The sequence below is a fragment of the Lissotriton vulgaris genome, chromosome 3_1, assembly GCF_964263255.1.
Source record: "Lissotriton vulgaris chromosome 3_1, aLisVul1.2, whole genome shotgun sequence".
In the NCBI taxonomy this organism is placed as follows: Eukaryota; Metazoa; Chordata; class Amphibia; order Caudata; family Salamandridae; genus Lissotriton; species Lissotriton vulgaris.
Window position 1 is genome coordinate 1,891,855,184 of NC_141689.1, and position 18,635 is coordinate 1,891,873,818.

The window sequence follows — 18,635 nt, forward strand, 5'->3', positions numbered from 1 at the left end:
TCAGTGGGTTAATTCTCTTGCTGCAACAGACGTAGTTTACGAATTTGATCCTAACTTAAAAACACAGGAATTTTTACAATATGAATATGAATGTCCTCTGCCAATTGAAATCCTGCCTCTCGAAGAATACGGAAGTATTATATATACTGACGGATCAGCACAACCCGCAGTTGGGGGTAAGCAAGCTTACAGTGCTGCGTGCGCGATTGTTAAAGGTCGCTGGCACAAAGGAAAATTTAGACCATTGGTCACTAAAACACAATCTCTAGGAGATTGCTCAGCTCAACGAGCTGAATTAGTAGCATTTAAGATGGCGCTAGAAAATACCGATCGCGAATTCCCCACACTAATAGTGTGCAATTCTTTTTATTGCGTACAATCTTATAATGAATACTTGCAGAATTGGGTGGAAAATGGTTTCAAAAATGCAAAAGGTGGCACAATAAAGCATAAAATGCTTTGGGAACAGGTAGTTCTTTTACAAAAAGAACTACAAAAAACTCACGTGATACATACACTGAGTCATCAACGTGATGGCGTTCACGTTGCAGGGAATTCATTGGCTGATGAAGCCGCGAAGGCAGCTGTGCAAACGGCTTCCGTAGCTGCGATAACTCGGTCACAAACAAAAATAGACAGCGATATTCTACAAGCTGTCAGTACGTCAGTAAAAAATGATAAGAAAACACTCCCAAAAGGCTTTCCTAAAAAGTACTTGTACTTAACGGATACAAATAATGTTCCTTTTGCTCGAATCCCTGGAGTGGGGGATAGAGTAATTCCAAACAGGGAACACAGACTAGGACTAATCAAAGCGGCACACGAAGGGCTTGCTTCTGCACACGCTGGCGTTTCCGCAACAGTATCACTATTAAAACAGAGATATTGGTGGCCTCGCTTGAGAATACAAACTAAAAAGTATGTATTAGAATGCGACATATGCCAAAGGATAAAAGTATCAACAGTGAAACGACCAGCGCAGACACCCCTTCTCATCTCAGATAAACCATTTGCATGCGTTTACCTGGACCACTGTGGTCCCCTACAAAGGGACGGTAACTATAGATATATCATGGTAGCAGTGGATTCCTGTACGAGGTTCATATGGATGTGGCCCCAGCGCTCGGCTGACGCTAGAACGGTTATAAAAGATTTGCGAGTCTTTATCGGCACATACGCAATTACCACGTTCCATTCTGACCAGGGTCCTGCTTTCAGCTCTCGAGCCTATAAGGAGGCCATGGCCAGCATGGGAATTGGGTTGCGGTATTCTTGTCCGTCGCACCCGGAAGGAAATAGTGTGGTAGAAAGAAAAAACCGTGACATAAAGCAATGTATAACAGCGAAGGTATTGGGTTCAGGCGCTGGGTGGGTCAAACATTTAATAAGTGTCCAGACTAGTCTTAACAACATGCCAAGAAATTCTCTAAAAGGTTTCAGCCCATACGAACTATTGTTCGGAATTAGAATGAACGTTCAGGACCTCGATAGTCAGATGTCAGTGGTACAAGAAGAAAAAACGCACTTTGATGTAAAAGACCGTTTGGCTGTTTTACAGGAACTGAATGAAACAAGAAAATCATTAAGCAACATAAAGTTAAAGCAAGAGCCAAGTACCACTGACGAGGCACCACCCGCAACAGCCCCAGCAAGGCCTGTCTGGATTCCAAAGATTGGGGATCTAGTCAGAGAAAAGATCGCGGTTAAGAAGGAATTTGGGCCTTCTTACAGAAAAGCAGTACCTGTCTTAGCAGTCACTGGAACAAGATCAGTTGTGCTACCGCCCCTTGCTGGTAAAAAGGAGAACAGAGTTGTGTCTATCGATCTGGTAAAACCACAAGCATGTGGCCTATAATCAACAGTAGGCCCAGTGGACTCCCAAGAAACAACAGAATACCCAAACTTGCAACAATCCAAGAGGTTCAAACTGAAAGACTCATCACATTCGATCAGCCTGCAGTGCACAATGAAGGACTATGCAATAATGCCATGGAACTCGTGCCTCTTGAAACACAGATTGAAACAGTTCGTCAAGAAACAACACCAGTCTACACTAATGTGGCATCAGAAAGTGCTACCGAGAGACAGATTGAAAGAACAATCCCATCAATTGACAGAACTGCCTCTGGTTATTTCATCAACTTCGACAACTTCTCTGAAGATTTAAATGACCCCGAAGTGATGCCAGAAACAAAAAAGTCTTTTAAAGAAAAAGCAACGGAACTCTTTCATCAACTAAAGGAAATCTACCTAATTTCCCCTTGGCTAGAGTTCTGGTTCGGTCTAGGTGTATTTTTCCTCCTGCTTTGGCTCATCATGGTACTGTGTTTGGGAAAATTCATTGAAGGAAAATATATTACAATGGACACAGCAAGTCAGAACATCAACCTAGTCCTGAAACCACACAGATCATCCCACGTGAAGAAAAGAGAACTGTCAACAGTAAATGTCACAGCAATTCCAATACCTGGTGGGGTAGTATGGGAGAAAACAGACTGAGATCTATGGTCCGGTCGAAATCCTGAAGTATCCTCATCAACTAAAGGTTTCCTTAAGTGACTTTGTGACACCTAGTACATTCTCTGATGATTGGGACTTTAACAGTATTAATGACATGATGTCTGATTTAGTAATGTCAGCTAGATTCACAGATCATGATTATTTACAAGGTTCATCTAGTTATGAGCAGTTATTCTGTTATACCCACTATGGGGATCATTACTTGCATAAATCTGCACAGCCTAGAAATGTTTTTATGTATATTCAATGGGAACATTGTGCTACACCACCTAAAAGCAGTTCTAAAGCATTTTTTGAGAAATTCAAATACTTCTCAGGGTTTAACACCAGTGATGCAGAAACGTTTTATTATAAACTGCTAGATAAAACAGGAATGAAAACAATGCTGACAAATTCAAAATTGATATATTCAGAAGCATTTTATGACAAAATGATGACATTTGGTTTTGATTATTGGAAAAATAATATTGAAACGAAAACAATTTGGGGTACAAAAGATTGGCAGGTGCAAGGCATAGAAGCACTATTTAGAACCTGCATGATACCAGAACAAATGTTATTTTTAAATGACACTGTACACCAAACATCTTGTCTTGGCCTAGCTAAGATCAAAGAAATGAAAACACCGTCTTTACCAAAGCCAATACCTGAAAATACAACAGCTGATATTGAGTTAGACGTGTCACACATTTTACATTTCAACAGAACACATCCTGATTGGAAAAAGTGGTTAATCTGGCCTACAGACACAAATAGCTGTCACTATAGGTTCCTGAATAAAACACAGGGGTTAAAAATGACCAGACTAGACCCTAGATACTCCCAGAGACAACATCCAGGGATTATAACCACATACAGTGTAGGGAAACTCTGCCTAGAATGGCTAACTACATCCACACTGGCTGAAATTAAGCAACACTTGTCTTTATTAAAAGATGGTGCTGATTTGCGCGATTTCATTCTTGGACCACGCAAACAGCGTCAAAAGCGTTTCATAGCGACCAGTATCTATGCTGCTTACAACGAGGCTTGGAAAGTAAAGCAAATTGAAACTGCTGAAAAAATACGAGAAATTGATCGTATTAATTTGGAGAAATCACTTTCTGTGGTAGACAATGGGTTAATGACTCTGTCTTCCAGAATATATTCTTTGGACAATATTGTATCCTCTGCCTTTGATGTGATAGACAGAGATTTGCTAATGTTACAACATGGCCAATCTCAATTACGCTCTATTATAGAACTAGGCTGGACGCTGCAAAATCTTCGTTCAGGCTATGTGCCTTGGCGTTTAATCAACACAACGTCATTATTTTCCAGTTTTAACCTTACTGTTAAACAGATCAGTTTGGCACAGAAAGGAGCAGACTATACAATCCTGAGCATCGAAAAACTCGAGAGATTACCATTGACAATGTCAGAGAGTCCTGTCATTGAATGGATAATACACGGAATTATTACAATTCCGATAACAACTTTCCGATTTCATAAATGCCTTGAGTACATACCTGCTGGCCAATATGAACAATTGGGTAAGGGATATGTAAAATCCGAATGGAAATTACCATACACTCATTCTTGCTATAGTGACAGCGACAAAAATGTATTTCTTAGTGGTAACAACTGTAAACATTCACTAAGCGGTATACTTTTGTGTCAGGGTATTAATTTACACGGAGCATGTGATGGAAATTCAAACAACCTCTCATGCCACCAGCTAGTCACACCTGCAACTCAGATAGAGCCCTTCTTTATGCAACTCGCAAACGGGAGTTACATTCTTAGAACGGATCACAGGTGCTGTGGCCTCGCGCCAGGGAAAAGTTATCTAGTACAAGTAACGTCCATGGTCAAATGTTGTATGCAAGCATTGTTTCCGAGCGGGCCTCCAGACATAGTGACTCCTCTCTGGCCTCGTCTGAATCTCTATTCTATACGAATTGATACATTAAGCAAAATGAAATCTGTGCTTTTACAGACAACAGTGCCTATAACGTCATCTAAAGAGACGTATGATCTTCTAGTCGCAAGGACGGCTACTGAAGTCCATGACCTTTTATCAACAAATTGCCCCGTGCATTTCGTAGAAATGTTCAGCCAACTCCTTAACATGTCTAGTGCAACAAGCATCCCAGGCATATTTAAGACAGTCTTTACGGGACTGCTAACACCCTTCCAGGCAATTTTGGGAATCTTTCCTAATTTTGTGCACTCCATCTTTGGCGGCATACCACTATTTTTGGGACTCATCGCAGGGATTCTATTTTTGACCCTTCTGCTGCGTTATGGCAAGCCTCGGCTCAGACATAGCTCCCATGGGAATGGAAGAGACAATCCTAGCAATGCGCTACAGGGACAGGATAACTAACGTCCTCGGATTGGCCAGGCTAAGAGATCTAAACATGACCTGGTTCCTTTCATTCAGACCGATATGGCAAAATTGCATTTTACCTGTGCTACGGTGTATGCTTTGCGGCGATGAATGCGTGTTGGACATCTGTCTTTCACTTCCATCAGCAGTACCAATGGACGTCGATACTTTGCTCAGTCCAATAACGGCTCACGCATTGTGTTGTCCCCAGCGGCTACCAATCCTGATGACGGCATTCGTGGAGACTCCTGTACTACAGCCAAGTGGTAACAGTGGAGCGAGTGACAAAAGCAACATCATCCAGGTACAACGTTCTGTGAGCATTGCTGGTCCTGCCTTCGATGACAGCAATCATTCTCACACCTGCCAAGTTACAGCGCGATCTAATTTGGTTGAACTATCACCTGATTTTGTAGACCAATTCTTTGCGAGCCTGTCTGATACGATGTTCTCACCCATAGAGAAACAATAACTTTTTGAGAAGCTTTCCGACACACAGTGTTCCCATGAACTCTGAATTCGGCCTTCAGTTTTGATCAACAAAGACTGCAATAAGCTTTGGAACTCTATGTTTCCCCGTTCAAGCATTAAAATGTTTTTTTTTTAATTGGACATTTTTAATAATTCACCTTTTTTGGAACGAATAATTCTTTGCTTAACGTAAAAACTATTCTTAGAGAACAGAAGCTTCACACTTCTATTTCTAAGCACATCTAGAGACATAACAACATAACACCAGCCTCTAGCACACATGTTATTACAATGCATTTTTATGTGATGATTTATCTCGCATTTCTTCTGTCAGAGATACTTCATGTGTAATTCTTTTTGCATAATCGTTCATTGATTTCATATGCAATAATTTTTTGAATGATTACTATGCTTTAAAAAACGTACAGTACCTAAATTCCATGTATTACAACTACGCCTATTTCGAATGCATTTATGTATTTTGGGGTGGGCAATGTTACACATGCATCTAATTGCTTAGTTTTAGTAATTTTGATGGACATGAAAACGTGGAGTGGGTGTTGCGTGCTTATCTAGGTTCCTGATCGATACTGTGACCTTATGCCCCTATTCGGCTATAAATCCATTTATTCCCTATATTGGCATAACCGTTCAAGTGCGATTTTCTGATAAGTCATCTCTGGCCTCACACGAACAGAGCCACATTCCAGCATGACTCTCTGCTACTTCCTTTGCGACCAATTAGTGCAATGACAGAGCAGCAGTCACTATCTGATATTCCTAGATAACACTCCGAGTTCTTCAACAAGATAAAAACTTAGCAAACCTGGAAATCCCCGCTTGCTATGTTTTGATTAGTAATGGAACTCTAATGAGCAACTGATAACTGTCACTTCCTAGTGACATCTTTAATTGACGTCTTATGTCCAGCAAACTTGCGTCAAACCCGGCACCTGTCAGGTATAAATATTACCAACGTTGCCTTAAGCAATGTGAGAGATACGAGCTGCGAGTTCGTTGCCTGTTGCTGATGCTAGCTGCCTGCATGACCCTGTGTTGGTAAAAACTAGCACTCTGTCGATGCAGCCTGCTATCCTGTGGTGGTGAAGCTGCTGATTACCATTATCGCCGCTACAGCGCGACCTATGGTGCAGTACACTTGAGGAGCCGTGCAGCCGTCCTCTGCGAAGACATCCAGCCGATTCCAGCTGCCCGCGGACGCTGTCACCCCTCCTTCCTCGACGCGCTGAGAGAAGCCGCTGCATTTCTCGTGCAGAGAAATCCAGTCCCGGCGCTTCCGGTTTACCCTCGCGGGTGACTGGGATATCGAGAGAGACCCCTGAAGGAGATACCAATCCTCCATCATTCTATTCAGAGGTATGGTGTTGACTAAACCCTTAGACGAGAATTCTTGAAACAAACCTTGGCAAAACCAACTTAACTTAAGCTACTTACTTACTCCCCTTCTCACGTGTTAGGCTTAGGTCAGGCACACTGGGGTAGGCTTAGTTAGAAGCACCAGTTGAGTATGTTAGCCTAATGTATATATGACTGTATATATGTTTTATTACTTTTAAACCATTGTATGGCTAAGAAACCATATCAATGCTTTTACAGTTCTATTTCGCAATACTTATCTTACTGTACGTACTTTTTATAATAACAGTTATTGCAATTGTGGCAATACATTTCTCTTGTATGGGAAGAAAGACTGTTCAATAAATGTTAACCCTTTATTGATAAACGCCCGTCTCTCTATTCTCTACATACTGTGAAAGTAAACTGCACTAGACTGACTGAGTGAAATCTATGTCTATTGTTCACACGACCCTAGAGATCGACTCTTGATCTGAGGAGCAAAGTTGTCATGTTGCACGGTTGTTGGAAAACTGAATCCCTTCTTGTCTGTGCCAAGGAAGCTGATCACTTCCTATGCAGAGAAGAAAGTTTCCAGTGACCTCTGAGCTAGTTGGTAACACAACCCAATTAAGTTTAGCATAGTCAGTGGAGGCCTGGAATATAAGCAGTTCCACGTCGATACTACTGTTTATGTTATTCCAATGCGCAGGGCCTAGTGGGAAACTAGGAACTACACTACAAAGTCTCAACTCCAAAACCGTTGGCTTCTAAAGACAAAGGTAAGAAGCCAGCGTCCGATGCCTCGAAGCCGACGACACCAGCTTCCACTCCGAAGCCATTGTCTTCAGTACCGAACCCGACAAGGCCTGATTACGATTCGCCCAAGCCCTTGAAACAGCCTACAACACCTAAAACAACACCTTCGGTGTCGAAAACTACGCCAAAGGACATAGTAACACTTTTTTTTTAAAAACTATATTTATTTTGTAATTCAAGTGATGTCTGCAGTCTTGGAATAGTAAATTTAAAAAAGCAAAGTAAAGGGTGTCTTCATCATTTTTTTTTTTTAAACTTATTTTATTGAGTTTAATATCTCTCACATCGGTATTCTTCAACATTTCAAAACTTCTAGCCCCTTATACTCCTCCCTTCTCCTATCTAGGATTCCATTTTTATTATCGCTTGCTCTTCTAGCTGAGGATATTTAGGAATACTATTAACAGTGTCATGATCTCCATTATCAACCAGTTTATACTCCAATAACATCTTATCTAACCCCCCTCTCCCACCCCCACTGGTGTGTCCAACTGCAAACATTCATTCTGTTCCTAATCGTGGTTCAGCTGTAGGTGTTCAATGTGTTGAGTGTTCCTGGTGATGAGGCGTCTCTACCTTTTCATCTACCTGCGCCCCTCCGTCCTCAGTTTGGTGATCTACCAGCGCCGGAACTAATGCTTCCCATGCGTTAGCAGAGTCTAATGCCTTATCGTTATTTAACCGTCTTGCCTGTTGATATCTAATCGTGCTCTCACTCCTTGCCCACTTGATAAACTCAGCCTTCCATCTTTCAATACTGGGACCCCCTCTCGCCTTCCAATGCCTCGTAATTTCTCTCTTCGCTAATAAGAGCCCCATGTTGATAAATTTGCTAGTCACCTTAGTCTTGGAGGCATGAGGGAACCAGTGTAGTATACACGTTGCTATGTCAAAATTTAACTGCCGGTCTGTGATCAAGGCCAAGAAGTCTCCTATGTCCTCCCAATAGTCTCCTAGGTTAGGACAACCCCCCAGCATATGCTCCAGTTCCACTCCTGTCCCTAAACATCTGTGGCACGCCGCATCCTCCACATGAAAATATTTCCTGATCTTGCCGGGCGTCAGATAAGCCCTCTCGAGTATATAGAAATGTATCAATTGGAACCTTGCATTTCTCGTACTTTTCCACGCCCTGCACGTTATCTGAGCCCATGTCACTTCCGGTATAGGTTTCCCTATTCCTTCTTCCCATTTCAGTCCTAAAGTATCCAATGGTTTCAGTTCTTCGTTCAGCAGTCTGGAGTACAGAAATGTTACTGCTTTATACGTCCCAGCCGCCATTGTCACATATTGACAGGCATTCATCGTCTTTGGTTCCCCCATATCTCCTTTCCAGTGGATTCTCCGCGCATGAGCCAGAGCAGCATGCAACAGAAGAAAGCCCCCCATACCCCCCTGGCCCCCCGGGCAAATTGTCTCTATCGATCAATGTGCAGTAAGGCAGCAATGTTCCATCTTCGTATAAGTCCCCGATGACCTGGATTCCCGCTCCCTCCCAATCTCGTAATGATGTCCAGTTTCCCCCATGGGGAAGCGCAGTCACCATGCCCAGCGGGATTTCGGTAGCATAATGGCGGAGCACCCCGCTCGTCTCTGCGACCGATTCCAACATAATCTCAAGGTCTTCCCTTCCATAGTTAGTTCCCTGAGGTCCAGCCTCTGCTGCATGACTATGAAGGAGAGCACATGACATGGAATCCCCTTGTTTCTCAAATGCTCCGGGCCCCGAAATTCCCTTGCCACTGCCTGTGTCACCTGGAGTTGTGCCGCTAGGTAATATAGTTCAAAATCCGGAACCGCCAGTCCACCTTCCGCCTTTGTACGCGTCAATGTTGCTAGGGCTACTCTTCTCCTTCCAGATCCCCAGAGAAACTCCACTGTGAGGGATTTCAGCGCCTTAACCCCTTCGCTGCGGCGGCTATTCCGCCGCAGCGCTAAGGGGGTGGGGCGGCCGCGCGGCGGTTCCGTGCTTGTGACGGAACCGCTCCGTCACGGCACGCGGGTGAGCTGTGCTTGTGACGGAACGGTTCCGTCACGAACCTGCCCGCCCATTAAAACCTCAGCGCAGGCGCGGAATTCGCACCGCGCAGGCGTGGCGAGCGGGCCGTGACGGAACCGTTCCGTCACAAGCACAGCTCACCCGAGGCTTGTGACGGAACGGTTCCGTCACAAGCATGCAAGGGGTTAAATATTGAACACGGGATCCAGATAGGCAGTGTTCTAAACAAATATAATAGCCTAAGTAAGGCTATCATTTTTAAAAGGGCTATTCAGCCCGTTGCAGATCGTGGGAGCGCCGCCCAAAAAGGTCATGTTCCCCTTCAATGCTCTGATACACCTCCCTATGTTCCCTTCTAGTATTTCATCAGCCTTGTGGTATATGTGGACCCCCAGGTATGTCAGGCATGTCGGGACCCATCGCAGTTCACTAGCTATCTCAGGCGACATCGCTCCGGGTCTTACCTGAAATCGACATGTTTTGGTCCAATTCACTCGTAGGCCCGAGATGTCTCCAAAATCAGAGAGCAATCCCGCAGCATTTTCCAGCGCCCCCTCTGCATCCTCCAGGTATAGTAACAAGTCGTCCGCATATAGCGAAATGTACTGTTGTACTCCCCTACACAGCAAGCCCTCGTATCTCTCTCCTAATATGGCATGCGCCGCTAGTGGTTCCATTGCTAGGGCAAACAAGAGGGGCGAGAGCGAGCACCCCCTGTCTGGTTCCGTGTGGTACCGGTCATTGGGTTGTAATCAATGGACCCACGCGTACCCATGCCACTGCAGACGCATAAAGCACCTTTTTTCAAGCCACAAAGTCTTCCCGCACTTCAAACCGCCGTAGCGTCTTGTACAGATACCCCCATTCTAGACTGTCAAAACCTTTTTCGATATCTACTGATAGGATCATAGGCTGCAGCGCTTCTGAGTGATTATCCTCTAAAATCCTCACCAGGCGTCGCACGTTAATAGCTGTGTTCCTCATCGGTATAAAACCCGCTTGATCCTCATGGATCAATGTGGTCATATATGGCTGCAGGCGAGTTGCTAAGATCCTGCTCAGGATCTTGTAGTCAGTTGTCAGCATTGCCAGCGGTCGATACGAGGCCATATCTGTCCCTACTCTACCAGCTTTCAACAATGGAATTATTAGCGCTTCTCGCATGGAAACCGGGAGTTGCCCTAAATCCTTCGCCTCGCCATACACCTCTAACAGCCTAGGAGCTAGTAGGTCCACGCACTTCCAGTAAAATTCCACTGGCAGCCCATCTACTCCTGGGGTCTTGTTACGGGCCATGTGTTTGATAGCACTCCTGATTTCGTCTAGTGTTATCGCCCGGCCCAAATCTATCGCCTGCTACTCTTCCAGCTCTTGAAGCTCTGCTCTCTCTAAAAAGGAATCAATGTCCGCTCCTTCTGCCTCTAGTGTACTGCTATATAGCCACTCATAGTACTGTAAAAAGCTATGGGCCATCGCACTCTGGGAGTGTATCACCTCTCCGTCCCTATTTTCCAGCGCTAATATGGGCGACCCCCTTTTCAACGGATTAGCCAGCATTGCAAGCAATGTCCCCGCCTTGTCTCCTTCAGCGTGTGCTTTTGAATTTAAAAAAAAATAATTTTATTCAGCGTGTGCTTTTGAAAGGTAGGTTTTATAATCGAAACACCGCAATCTCTCTACTTCAGCTGCCATCCTCTCTTTAGCCGCAACTAGCTCTGCTTGTGCCTCCGGGTGACCAGGTCTAGTTAATTCCGCTTTCCGTAACTGTCTCAGTGCGGTCAACATCCTGTAGAAGCACTTTCCTCACCCCCACATGCCCGCCAATGCATAGCCCGCGCATCACAACCTTTAAGGCATCCCATTCCGTCGCTCTAAAGGAGGTCGAGCCGGCATTCTCGTTGAAATAATGTGAGATGCGATCATCAATTGCCCCATGAAACAATGGGTCTAATAAAGTCTCGGGTCGGAGTCTCCATGTGGGAATGGCAGTCGTCGCCTTCACCCACTGCAGTGTGAACAACAGCGGGTTGTGATACGACAGTGTCCTGGTCAAATATTCAGTATGTACTATGTTAGTAGCTATCCCTGCGGAGCATAGGACTGCATCTAATCTAACATGGAGGTCATGTACCGCCGAATAGTAGGAGTAATCGCGATCGTGAGAGTGTTGAGTTCGCCATATGTCCACCAGATCTCAGCTAGCCTGCCAATCCGATATATTCTTGGCTAACTTATGTACAGGCGAGTCCGCTAGTGGGGGGTGGGATCTATCCCTCGATACGTCCGTTATGGAATTGAAATCTCCTCCCATCACCAAAGAACCTGCAAGATAATGTGCCAGCATACCCGACACCCGCTCGAAAAAGCGCGCTTGGTCAGTATTCGGCGCATATGCACCACAGAGAGCAATATCCCTACCGTGGAGTAGTCCCGCTATCGCCACAAACCTGCCCTCAGGATCTATTGTCTGCCCCGTGACCTCAAATGGGACCCCAGCTCTAATCAATATCAGTGCTCCATGGGCGAACGCAGAATATGTCATGCTGAAAACCTGTCCTCTCCATCTACGCTGTAGCACTATACTCTCCGCTTTTGTAAGGTGTGTTTCCTGAAGCAATGCTATGTGCACCCCCCATCTCACTAAGTAGGCGTGGATCTTGTGGCGCTGTGTCATGGTATGTAGGCCCCTCGCATTCCAGGGTATACATCTTAAGTCAGGTAATGTCCCCATCGCTGTCGTTATGTATCTCCATTGTAGTCTTTGTTGCAGCTCCCATACCAGTGATTACCCATCCCCCTCTGTCTACCCAACCCCTCAACAGACCCTCCCACCAAGAACAGGACCTAGAACAAACCAGCTAGTCCCCATCCAAACCCTTAACACACACAGCATACAACTAAGCCCGCCAGTAGTAACTGAGGGCATGCCTTACAGGCCTCGAGGGGGGCTCAGCGCCAATGGGGTGCCGCTGTTTCCTTGCATCTAGTCCGCTCTACGAACCCAACATATAATAGTTCGTCTTTCACGACCCCCTGCCCGCCGCCCCCATCTCAGCCAAATTCCATCCCAGACGTAAGCAGCATCATCAATCTAGGACTCAATTAACACTGTATCAGCTCACGTCCCCGCGCCCCCCCCACTCCACAGCCCGGCACCAGAGCATCGCAAGTCCGCCTGTCTATAATATAGTCCACTCCTCCCAATAACATTACTACCCTCTATTTCCATACAATGGTCATGCATCTAACAACCCATCTGCTGTCGCTGGTGTTACTGATGGTGCCTTCACGCTGTCAACCTCCGAAATCTCCGTATCCAAACCTTCCTTGCCCTTCTCCGAGTCTGTGCCCTCCTGGGAGTGCAATCCCCGTCCTCCCGACAAGGCAGTCACCGCCGCCAGGGCCGCCTGCCGCTCCACCGCCGTCTGCGAGGTCGTGGGTCCCGGCTGTTTTTGTCGTCTGCGTCGCAACCTCTTAGACTGACGTTGTGGGAAGCCCTCCCAGGAGGTCTGTTTCTCTGTCTCTGGCCCATTCTTTCCTGCTCTGTAGGATTCTAGCCAGGTTCAAGCTTCCTCTGGAGTATCATAGAAACTGGTTGTTCCATCCACAATCACTCTCAATTTGGCAGGAAAAAACAACGAGTACTGAAGATCCTCCTCTCTCAGCTCACGTTTAACAGATAGGAAGGAAGATCGGCGTTGTTGAATCTCTAAGGTGTAATCCGGGAATATATTAACCTTGCTATTCCCAGCATGATAAGGGCCATCAGCGCGGGCCTTTTGGAGCAACAGGTCCCTATCTCGGAAGTGCAACAGTTGAGCCACCACCGGCCTCGGGGGTCTCCCCTGCTGCGGAGGTCTTGCTGGTACCCGGTGAGCCCGCTTCAACGTGTAGAAGGCAGATAGTCCCTCTGGTGCCACTGTCGCCTTCAGCCAATCCTCTAAGTATCTAACCAGGTCTGCCCCCTCAATTTTTTCCAGCAGTCCCACTATCCGAATGTTATTCCTCCGATTCCTACTTTCAGCATCCTCGGCTCGTTTTTCAAGAGCCAGAATACGGTCCAAGGCGTCAGACATCGTGCCTTTCAGCGCCTTCTGGGTCGGTTCCGCGTCCTTGAGGACCCCCTCCACCAGCTTCACACGTTCTGCAAGTTTAGAATGATCGGCCCGTAGAAGCCCCAGGCCCGTTGCAACCTGCGCTATATCCTGTTGGAGGGCAGCTCGAGAGTCCGCTATGGCTGCTAGGATTTTATCAGTTGTTGGTTCATAGTGGGGATCTGTTGAGGGCCCTGCACCTCAGGCTCCAATGCGGTTGGTGGTTCACTATCCGATTGCTGCTGCGCCCCGTCCTTCCTCCCCTTAGGTTTCCCCATGGGGCCACCACGTGTTCTCAGATCCTGTGGGGGGGGCCTGCAATCGACTTCCTCCGCGCCCCACTAGCTTAATTCACTCGTATCTGCAGGTTCGCCCTGTTGTCGATTGTCAGCACCCCAGCCGGGCCAGGCCTCCTGGCCCACAGGGCAAGATCCAGCTCGCAGCGTCCGTGCCCCAATGTAGTGGTGGGCGCCAGTAGCGCTAGGGTCTTTCAACACAGTGGCCCAGGCGCGCTCACAGGCCTCCCCAACTCCCCAGGGTCCCAAAAGGCCGTCCTCCGCCGTCTGTCTCCCCTCTGAGTATTCTTCCGAGCAGGGATCAGCAACCCCAGCTATGTTGCGCCTCACCCTCCTGCCCCGGCTCGCAGACCGCCGCTAGCCTGGATAACTCGCCCACCTCCGCAGTTCGCGGCCTCAGGCCGCCTTGCGCTCCACTCACCAGTGCAGAGGGCCTCCTTCTCCGTCCACTGGCCGTCCGGTATCCCCGCTGCCACTTTGCTTGTCCTTCTCATTCAGAGCACCTCAGCATCTCAGCGCTCAAGTCGCGCGGCACTCCTCGGTGTACACATACCCCGTCCCGCGCAGCATCGGCCACACTCCTGGGCCCTCCAGCTCCGAAAGTCAACACCACGGGGTGGGGTGGGAGACCGGAGTGTCCAGCGTCCCCCTTATGCTCCAACCACCTGGGGACCATCTCGTCCGAGGTCGGCAGCAGGGAACGCCATTCTCCGCCATCGGTCGTCCCGGGGCGACGCCATTTTGGTGTTGTTTCTTCGGGGCTCTCCTCCGATCCCAGCTGTCGCCAAATTCCGCCCTGGGACATTCGGATTCTGTCCAGGGGGCACACCGAGTCAAGCGTGCCCCACCCCTGATATTTTGAGGCGGCGGACCGGGGGTCCCGCGACGTTTAAGCAGGATAATAGCGGGTTCTTGGGGGAGCTTGCCGCTTACACAGCTTACTCCATCGGCTGCCAAGCCACGCCCCAAAGGGTGTGCTCGTCAAGACGCATGCACGGGCATATACATCTTTATGCATGAGTTCCCAGTGAAATGACAGTAGCCGTGTCACTACTGTTGGCTTTCTTTTCTTTATTTCCAGATGCTGCACAGCATCAGCAGAAAGCATTTTGTGTTTTCCCGTTGGTGCACAGCGTCGGTAAACAACATTGGCAAAGTTAATAGGACCAAAAGGTGAGACCTTTTGGCTTTGCCAATGCTTGTTTCTTTATACTGACCCATATAAATTTAGATTTCTATGGATTTGCAGAGGAAAGGCCCTCTCTAACATGAAGTTATTGCTTAGGGTATGTTGTCCCATCTGCCAAATCCCTAAGCTTGACTATTAGTGACAATTTGAACTTCTAAATTCATATACATAAAATCACTGCAACAACCTTGTACCAGTTTCACCTGCTTAGAACATTCCTTCCAATCTTAACTGTTAAAGGCGTAGTCCAGGTCATATTCACCCTGGTCCTGTGATACTATTCACAGGGCTAGGATTTTTTCGGGTTAAAGCGTTGTTCTTTGGGGATTGCCTATGCTCTCTTTGATTCACTGAAACAAGTTCACCACACTTCAGCTCCTCAGGTGACTGGAGCATGGTAATTCAACAATATCCTCCCTCTCTCCATTGACTTATATTGCTTGCCCTTCGATTTCAAAATGTAATTTGCGCAGAAAGTCACAAGCTGTCATCAACCACCATACCTCCGTGAAAAACTTGACATAGCACAGGGTATTTCATTGACAAGGTGTAAATCCATTTTGATGCCTGAAATTCTGAAAACCTACAAACTCAAATCTGCAAATTAGATGTGCTTTCTTGTTAAGCTCCATATCTATGGAATTAATTGCCCCAGGATATAGCGCTAAAGATACTTTGCTAAGATAGTTACAGTTTAAAGTTCATACATAATTATCCTTTTGTTTAGATTTTTCATTGTTTACCATGTTTACTATCCGAATGATGTACTTGTATACTACCCTTGTTAATCGCAACCCATTCTATTACCTCCTGGTCAGGTTGATGCAGTAATAAATAAGCCTTTTCCCACCCTTCTTGTTCATCTTTCCTTCCTTTGTTTTTCTCTGTTCTCTATCTGACCTTTGTCTCCTAATGAAGAATGTCGGTATATATTTTGTTACACAAAAGCCTAGTGACAGCAGTTCTTTTATTAAACTTCAAATTAACTACAGAAATAGCACTGGTGATTTTTCCTACTGCCTACAGGCTTCAAATGATATATGAACCCATTAGTATTTGTTCTGCTCATAACCCAAATGCTGTCTTGTTCTTTCCAGGACTCTATGTACCAGAATATGAAGACAATTTAAAGAAATCGTGGGTGTGGAAAGAACTCTATTCTGTTAGGAACATCAGACCTTCATGCCACACACCATTGGGACTGTACGGTGGAATTATTTACACTGGTATCTTTTATTGGATCTTGAGAGGAATGGAACCCTGGACACTGAAGCATAAAGGTCAACTTTTTAGTTTAATTTTTCAAGTCAGCCACTAATTATTTGAAACTGTGTTAGGATGATTTTAATATTTTGTTGAAGCCTACATTTTTCTACAAGAAAGTAGGAAAACATTAGTAATATGTTGCGTGTTGAAAAACTTCTTGGCTCTTATACTTTCATTTTTATCAGAATAGCTTTAAAAAATAATAGTTTTTTCTCAGTCCTGTGTACTACATTTCATGGATGAACATGCTTAAGAGTATGCTGAGACATACTGATTATATTTTCAAAGATCCCACTCGAGCTCATATTATAATTCCCAGGGTTGATAAAAATTACAAAGCCTTAGCCTCTGATCCTATTTATATCGGAGGGCAATTTCCACCTGACTCTCTCGTAGTCTCCAACACCCATAAAAGGGCTTATTAACAGGCTACCAGCGACGCTTCACCTCCTGATAAGGAGAGTAAGCTTACTGATGCAGCTGGCAAAAAGTGGCAGCTCAGTCCCCCAATCACTCCGTATTGCTAATACCATGGGGTTATTGGCAAGATAAGATTGTGTCCGTACCCGGAACACAATGATCGTCCGTGAGGCAGTCCATAGCACACTTGCTACAGATCTTTGCTAAGTGTAGCCACCGTCTGATGCTTTGCACCCTCACGGCACCCGCATCAGGAAACTAATCCCAAACAGATAGTTGAAATTTTGGGTCCATACTCCGAACACGCTGTGGCTAGCCGGGAAATCCCCTAACCGGCAGTTTGACACTTTTACGCACATTGACCATTACTACTCTAAAGAAATAGCCCAGCCGGGTTGCAATTATCACCGGCAGTGCGCCCTGAGGAAGTCACGGAACTATTTCCAAATTTGACAAAACACGTGTCGGCTGGTTCTGTTTCAGTCGAATGAAAAACTGAATTAAAGACAAAGCAACATTACCTTCATATGTTCATGGATCATTGATTTGAATGTGCATAAATTGTGTAGGGACTATACATACTGTTGATTTACTCTGATGTGTGCCTAGGCTTAGATGTACATTATGGAAGTGTGAGAACCTCTTCTCACACAACATTGAGGGATTATAGGGCTCCTCCCCTCTCCTAGTAGCACCATCCAAATATATTTTCAGAGCAACGAGTTGCGTTACACAGCTGAGCACCTACATTCCATGGCCTTCAAAAACCCTTCTCCATAGATTCAAAGATAAGATTGTGCCGACTGGGAAGAAATGGAGGAGTTCCTCCAGCACCTCCAAGTGGAGCATAAAAAGAGAGGACAGGAGCTTGTAGCTGAGGGCAAGCTTATTTCTAATACCTCCATTAGGTATGCCCTTGACTCTGCAGACACTGCTGCTAGGAGCATTAACACGAGCATTTTGTCGGGTTGCTATGCCTGTCTGCGCATATCTGGCTTCATACCAGAGGTGCAACAAAGCCTGTTAAATGTCCCCCTTTTTTTTTTTTTTGTCCTCATTTTGCAACTTTTAAGTAAGGAGAATCAGGGTCACCCTTTCCCTTTCTTCTCTTGCCTTCCCACCTTCCTGGTGGATTCCGGAATTTATCTTAATGGGAAAATTGGGTCCCCTTACATTCATTTACTTATTTTGAAGGTTACTTTCCGCGGTTGATTGAGCTAGCCATTCTGGCTACTCTATTTGGCCATCACATGAATTGTTGCTTGCACTAATCATAGGACTCAGGGAAAAAAAAAAAAGAGAAAAAAACATCCCAAGAGCCACCTCATTTTCGTTAAGTCTTTAGCCGCTAGTATGATGATTCTCCCATACTTCCCAAAATTTTTATTTTTTGGAAAAAGGTTTCTTCTTTTTATCTAACCTATAAATTCTTAGAATTGACGTGAGCCACTCACCCTTAGTAGGTGGATTTGGCATAATCCATTTTAGACAAATCTCCCTCCTAGCCAAGAGGATTAAAATAAACAGTAGATTTTCTTCATGTTTTGTTAATTTGACTGCTGGAGAGCCAAATACCCCAAATAATATTAAATCTATACTCACAGTTAGCCGTTTTCCCAATACCTCTTCGATAGTCTTACCCACTTCCTTCCAGAAACCGTCGAGATGGGGGCACTGCCAGAACATGTGTAGGTCATTGGCCTTCATTAAACCACATTTTGGACATGACTTCACCGTAGCTCCGCTGAATTTGGATAATTTATCCGGCGTCCAATAAGCTCTGTGGGTGGTATATAAGTGGTTTCTTTTTAATGCCGCAGATGTTACTATTGAC

At 45.7% G+C, this 18,635-nt stretch overlaps 1 protein-coding gene across 1 annotated transcript in view; it reads left to right on the forward strand.

The window, feature by feature from the left end:
* ETFDH (electron transfer flavoprotein dehydrogenase) overlaps positions 1 to 18,635 on the forward strand; it is a 412,507-nt gene that overhangs the window by 316,632 nt on the left and 77,240 nt on the right. Inside the window, exon 11 of the mRNA XM_086962357.1 lies at positions 16,213 to 16,395. Within this exon, the coding sequence (XP_086818483.1) occupies positions 16,213 to 16,395 (183 nt within the window). The remainder of the gene's footprint in view (positions 1 to 16,212; positions 16,396 to 18,635) is intronic.